At 34.5% G+C, this 7433-nt stretch overlaps 1 protein-coding gene across 1 annotated transcript; it reads right to left on the bottom strand.

The window, feature by feature from the left end:
* Positions 1 to 721: 721 nt before the first annotated feature.
* Positions 722 to 7031, bottom strand: LOC122579791 (probable metal-nicotianamine transporter YSL7). The gene is made up of 6 exons (XM_043752027.1): positions 6546 to 7031; positions 3198 to 3361; positions 2980 to 3077; positions 2770 to 2904; positions 2465 to 2654; positions 722 to 1943 (listed from the first exon to the last, which is right to left on the bottom strand). The coding sequence occupies exons 1-6, from the start codon at positions 6940 to 6942 to the stop codon at positions 837 to 839; spliced, it is 2091 nt and encodes a 696-aa protein (XP_043607962.1). The 5' UTR covers positions 6943 to 7031; the 3' UTR covers positions 722 to 836.
* Between the last annotated feature and the right edge of the window lie 402 nt (positions 7032 to 7433).

Here is a 7433-nt window from a genome sequence, read left to right as displayed (position 1 = left end):
CTGTATATACCAAGACGGATATTAAATATAGATAGATACATGAAGTAATGAATTGATAAAATAATTGTTGGTAAATAACACTTTTATTTATTTGATTTTGCTACCAAAAAAGAAAAATCCGTTTTGATTTTTGAATTTTTTAGTATAATTCTTTGATTTTGACAAACAATGAAAATTATAAAATTTATCCATTTCATTTTTTTGTTCCATTTTGTTTCCCGTAAGTTCTCCCTTCCAAAGACACCCTAAGTAATCTTAAACTCTTGACTTTGGAAACACATGCCAAAGGTTCGATGGCTCGATGCTCTCTCCCTACAAAATGGCCAGAGGTCGGTAGGGTACGGTTGCTACAGTTGTTGAATTGTTACCTTAATGTATCTATTTTTATGATTGCAAATTTGTCAAAATTCATTGCAGTAAGTTATTTGAGTTTGAATTTGACTTCAGCTAATTCAAGCCGTAGCTTATAAAGCGTATTTAGTATGATGATTTCTAAAGTTAATATTCAAGCTCTCAAACACCTTGCTTGAACTTACTCAACAAAACCAAGCTCGAGTTTTCAGCATGAATGCTCGCTTAGTAACTGTCTAATCATGGACATCCGTAATTCTTGTGCAGCCATTTACGAGTACAATTTTTAAAAAAAAAGAACAGAACCTAACTCTGCATCTAAAGTTAAGTTATTGTGCCGTAAAGATAAATAGACAATACTTATTGCAAGCTGATAATACCAACTAATTTAGCAGCGATCTTTCTTTACATATTTCCTAACTGGATGCAAATAAAAAACACTAAAAACTTGCCAAACCAAAAACACAAACTAATTAAACCATATTTTAAGAACTTAAGAACTCATCAACTTTGACATTAGCTGCTCTTGAAAGAAACTTCATGCAAATCGGAGGCCTAACACCAAGCAAAGCAAGTATTGAACTCGGCAAAGTCCATATCCCATCTCCACAAATCAAACCCGAAGCAACTGCTGGTCCAAACGCTGCAGCCTTCGCTTTATCCACCTTGGACCAGACAAATAGAATCAAACTCCCAACACACATATCAATCGCAAAGTAACCCCCAATATAAAATGGAATAGCCATTGCCATGGGAATAGGAATATACTTAGCTTTCTCCTTTCCAACCAAATCCCGGAGCCCATTTATAACAATAGCTGCCCCAAAGAACCCGTAGCATAGAGCAAGACAATGTTTAGGAAATGCCGCAAACCCTTCAACTCCTAAAATAGCCATGTTGCGATAAATGAGAGCGTATGGTGCAGGATATGTCGAATCAGGCGTACCAAGGTTGTTAAATGCGTTGTAAAAGAGCCAAAACACACATGGTGAGATGACACACCCCATTGCGGTCCCAATCATTTGGCTAACGAACATTGAACGTGGCGAAGCCAATGTCATGTATCCAGTTTTGAAGTCTTGCATCAAATCAGAAGCAGTTGAGACTATGTTCATCATGACACCACATGCGGCTAGTCCTGCAAGAACACCACCATGTTCTCCGCCAGCCCATGCACCGACTATGAAGATAGCTAACTTTCCGTAGGTAGAGGCTAGGGACCAGTCAGTTAGGCCACATCCGTATGCATTACAAAAGGCGAGTGTTGGGGCTAGGAGATATATAACTGTGATGTGGTAGCGTTTGAGTTGGTGGAAGATGTGTGGGAGTGTGATGATGGAGATTCCAGCAATGACAAGATAACCAACGAGGGCGATCCAAATGGGGATTTGGTCTTTGAGGAACAATTGGGTGCGGCGTTGGTCATCGTATGATAGGGTGGTTAGTTGAGGGAATGAGTTGCGACTAACTGGTATATCGGCTTCTGATTTTTTGTCTTTCATTTGGCGGTATAAACCATAGAATGTGTGACCAAGGACTTTGAAGAAGTTGTAGAGGCCATCTCCTAAGATCATCGCTATCCCTATAAACACCTGCAACCAGAAAAGGTAAGGTATAACTATTTCGAAAGAAATTTGGACAAGTACACAGCATATATATTGGATGTTATTAGTTTCATCAATTCTCGAGGATTCTCAAAATTTTGATGTTGGTTAATTTCATCAATTCTGGAGGAGTCTCAACGACATTAAGGACCTAAAACAAACTTTTGAACTCCGACCATAGTACAATACTGATTATATTTTATGTATTAAAACTTGAAACATCTTTTTTTAAAGAGTTTGCTTACTACTTTGTCACAAAAGAATAAAAAAGTTCTTTTAACAATAGACTTGAGATATATATGCACAGGTACACAAGTTTTGTTTTAAAAATAAGGGGAGCAAAACGATAGCTCTAGCAACTTATCTTTAATTCTTTAAAATATCCTTAATCAGTTCATATATTTTAGAGGTTGCAACAACTTATTTATATATAGCTTACATAATAGTATATGATAAGAGAATGATACATTAATTTTGTTAGATAAAAAAGGAAATAATGAGAAGTTTACCCGGTATCCTTGAATACCATGGAGGCTGCCTTCTCCAAGATCAGCAGGGTACCAATCTCCCTTTCTTTTTTCAATCAGTGGCCACATTAAACCCCACGAAACAATCGCTCCAACCAGCAATGATAGATTGATGAGATATGGGCAGATCATGCCGACACCCACATAAGTAGCCGAGAAATCAAAGTAAAACCTGGTTTGATGGAGAAAAAAAGTAGTAGATAAGCACGGATGAGGATCAACAAATATAATATAGATTTCTGAGACTAATAATGCCCTATAGGAAGTTAGATATGGTATGGGCTGACTTGTGTTCATATGCCTTGAGACCAAGTGAAGGGAAGCTTGAGAATCCACAGCCATCCCCTGCAGTAAAGAACCACTGAAATACTCCCCATAGAAAGCTGAAGGTGAAGAATTTCCCTAGAGTTCTCACTTGTCTCCTATCATTCATTAAAAAAAATAAAGTTAAACTATGGATCAACTAATGAATCACTAATAACAACAATAAGCCTTACTTTGCTAGCTTGGCTCCTTGGGGAGTATGAAAACTGTTGATAAGGTGAGCGGTAGCAGTGCCACTGGGATAAATCAGTTTGAAGTCGACAATCATTATCTGCAAGATGTACATATACAGAAAGCTGATTAAGTGTTTTAACACAAGTTTGTGCTAACTGCCTAAATGTATATGTATAAGTGTAGGTTGTTGGTTAAGTGGCAGTATACGTGTATTTACCTTGCGAAGAGGTACAACCGAGAACAGCCCAAGGAAGCTAACGACGAAAAGAAAGCCAATCAACCAACCGAGTGTAGGATTCTTTATATTTTCAGCAGCGTTGTCTTCATTTGATTGTTTGGCTACGACTTCACTCATGCCAAACAGGTAGCTACCAAACCCTCCTGTAGAACCATGCGATACTTACAAAATTAGAGACTTCATATATACTTAATTGTATGGAGGTCTGGAGCAACTGATCAATTATACATCTCAAAGTAATGTGAGTAGTTAACTTCAAAATAAAGATGCTCAATAGAACAATAAGTGAATAAAAATTCATATATGTATGTCGAGCTCTTCCAGAATATTTTTAATCATTCATAAAAATAAAACATCTGTTCTGAATCCCATTTATGAATACTTATAAAAGAACAATCTTTTGTTTTTAGTGACAACTAGCAACAAAAATAAGAAAAAAAAAAAACCTCTCCTGTCATATACATGTATCCAAAATAGCAAAATAGGCACTCTCTTTGCTTGTCTTTTGTTGTTTCATGATTTTTTTTATTTAACCAAAGGATCCTTTAATAAAGTTCCATATTTTTCATGTGAAGTTTTATTAGAAACAATCCTAATTAATTGAAATGCACAGACAAAACCAGCAGAAGAGCCCATGAGCGAGTTACATTTTGTTCAACTTTGGGCCATTCCCTATGGACCGGATTAGAACGTGCCCCTTAAATTCGATTATTTTTATTCTCGGTTGTAATTTCGGGAATATCATGGCCAAAATTACTAGGAAAAACCAATATTGAATTCAATTTCAAGTATGTTCACTCATCCTAATATGAATGGTATAGTTGTCTTTTTTATAAACTTCTTGATGTTTAAATGACAATGCAAAATCATCCCTTGCATTCTAAATTAAGAAAAGGACAAAATATTCAAGAAAAAAAAAACACAGCCAACCACGACACGAAAACATCGTATATCCAGATATATATGGTGGCCCGACTTTGGAAAGCGACTAGAAACCGTGGTTTGGCTTCGAGACCAAATTAGATACATGTTATACGATCACTGTCACTATCTCCTATATTGGCCTATATTGGTCTAACAACGATGCAGTTACTGACGTTTTCAAGCAACACGTATTACGGGCACCAGTGCGAACACGCGTGTTGTATCAATATGTTTGTTGCCGCTACATTGGCTTGCAGTGCCGGCTTAAGCTTTTTCGAGGCTTTAAACAAGATCAATTTTGGGGGCCTAGCTCGCTAGCATACAATTTTTTTTTAATTATTAAAATCAGATTTACAAATTAATTAGCATTAATAACAATAAAAATAAAAAAGGAATCACAAAAGGCGAGCGGTGAACCTAGTGGCACATACGTCATTAGTGAACCTGGTGGTGGTAGACATGCTGACGTGGTGGCGCCTCTCAGCTACTACGTAGTTTGTTGTGGATTGTAGTCTATAAAACATTAATATCTAGCTTACAAGTTTAAAGCTTAAATAAAATGTTAAGTCTAAAACATAAAAATTGAAGGCCTTTGAACTTTGAGGCCTTAGGCCCATGCCTAACCTTTAACTATTGTAAAGCAGGCAATGTTGGCTTGTTGGGCGTGTTGAGTTTTTTTATGTTACCTATACAAACTGAGTATCCAATCCCATGGTTAGGGATGAAAGTGGTTCTTTTATAGGAAGTGATATTCGTACCATAAACTTTTATAGATGTATCACAATGTACAAACTATATAACCGAGCGAACAAATTCACTATCAGCTAGATAGTATATTGGAGTTAGGCGTGGCCCTAACCCATAAATTTAAGCCCCCAATTTGAGATGAATTTCTTTTTTATTAAGTTAGCTTTGTTTTTACATAATTATCGGCTTCATAAATTTTATTAGCCTAATCTTATTTTACGACTGAAATAATAAAAAATTCATCATTCTCTACTCTATCCGTAACTAACCACTTCAAAAAAATTCACGGCCGTTCAAAATAAAATAAAATAAATCCACATAGTAACAGAGAGATATTGAGAAAGTGATTTTGTTAGACTTTATAAAAGGCCCTAAAATAAGTTCCGCTTACAGCCACAAAAAAAGTTGAGCCGGCTCTGTATAAGTTAATACTACACATTTGTGGTACATATATCAAAAGAAGTGATACGAATATCACTTCTCTTCTTTTATGGGCAAATAACGAAATTTTTCTTAAAAAAATTAATGGTTTCCTTTTTATTTTCGGAACATTCAAGTGAAACCTTATCATAGAATGATACGAGATATTAGTCATGAGTCGTTACAACTTACAAAAACAAAATCTCAAAATTTATCATCCTTATCGAACTTGTAAATGTCAAGTAAAACCAAAATTGTCTCGCACCAGCTCAAAACGGTTTCTATAACAATCCTAGTAAAAAATAAGTTGAATATATTAAGTAGTTACTTAATGACTCTTTTCTTTTTAACATAGTCACTTAATGAGTTTGTCTCTCTATTCTAAGTGTCACTTAATTACCATAATGACATATAGATAATTACAAGTCAGACTTTCTCAAACGTAAATCTAATTTAAATAAGAAATGATAAATAACAATTTATTGTATTATTAATTCAAACGTAAATCTAATTCAAACAATATATATTACATTCACATAATTACCACAATAACCTTTATTGAAATTAATATGACAAATAATATCACAAATATGTGTTGATCATACGTCTCATGCATATTACAAATATAGCAAAATAGACAAGACCAAATATAAAGGTACTGGCTGTATTCACATATATATCTGTTTTCTACTATCACGTCATTGGGCATATTAACTACAGGATAATTATCATGATATTTAATATTTAGTATTTTCTTTTTTTGTTGAATTCAATTAATTCGAAAGATTATTTAAAATCGAAAAATAATTAGGTGAAAATATTTGTGAAGATTTTAGTAAATAACTATCTTTGGATGCAAGCTGTATATTGTAAATCATTTCCTTGTTTCTAGTGATTACTTAAAATAGTACAAAATATTAATTGTTTCTCGTGATTTAATTTGCGAAAACTAAGCGATATTATTGATTAGTTGTTAAAAAAGAAACAAAATCAACATGACCAAAAAATTCTGTGTTTATGAACCATGTGAAAGAATATAATAGAATACAAAAAATCGATGAAAATAGCCCCGAATCAAGTTAATTTACTTTTGTTACGATACGTATAAGATTGTTTTATATCAAAGCTAAATTTACATATATTTTATAAGAAAAAACAAATACTACTCGATTGTATTTTTATCTTATGCATGTTCTAACTCCTAACAAATTAAACATAATTGGTAAAAAAACATACCAGAAAATGCGATCCCAGAAGTAGCAACGACACAAGTCTGAATGACAGTATTTTCCTGTCTTGTAAAAGGTTGTTTCAACAACCCAGATTTATTCAAAAACTTTGTCCACGTTTTCACAAAAAAGAACCCCAACAATCCCGCAGAAACATTTAGCGACGGAATGATCCCGGTCGTTAGGTTAAGTTTCATCACGATGAATGTAAACATGATTCCTAAAATGAAACTAACAACGAATGCTCGGAAGGTTAGCTGTTTTTGCCATGGTGGTACCTCTTTGCATTCGAATATTCGTTCGATTGTTTCCATTTCTGACACGTCTTTGTTTCCTTTCCGTTCGCTTTGATCGCTTTCGTCACCGGCTGAGATGGATTCTCTTCTTGATGATGATCGTTCCATTGGTGTTTATATATGATGATGACAATTGAGAGAGAATGTATAGTAAGAATGTTTGTGATTATGTGTGTGTGTGTGTGAAATTCGGAAGTGTGTTGGACATATGAGTGAGAGAGAGTGTGAGAGTTGAAATGGTTCTAGGGAGTGTTTTTAACAGAATCAAGTATATACGGAGTATGAGATCTTTGCATTGTTAAATAGTATCTAATGCATCTTTATATGTACATTTTTATCAATCTATAATTAGGGCTGTAAACGAACTGAACAGTTCACGAACCGTTCATGAATCGTTCGGTGGGAAGTTCATTCGTTTAGTTAAATGAACGAACATGAACAAAAATCTTGTTTGTTCATTTACGTTCGTGAACACTCGATAATCTGTTCGTGAACGTTCGTTCGTTTAGGTTCATGATGAACCGTCATTCGTGAACAATAGTTTGTTTACGTTCATGAACATTTGTTCGTTATGTTCATTTACAAATATAAATACTCGC

The sequence above is a fragment of the Erigeron canadensis genome, chromosome 8, assembly GCF_010389155.1.
Source record: "Erigeron canadensis isolate Cc75 chromosome 8, C_canadensis_v1, whole genome shotgun sequence".
Classification (NCBI taxonomy): domain Eukaryota; kingdom Viridiplantae; phylum Streptophyta; class Magnoliopsida; order Asterales; family Asteraceae; genus Erigeron; species Erigeron canadensis.
Note: the sequence above shows the minus strand (reverse complement) of the source record. Positions and strands in the feature narration are given on the sequence as shown.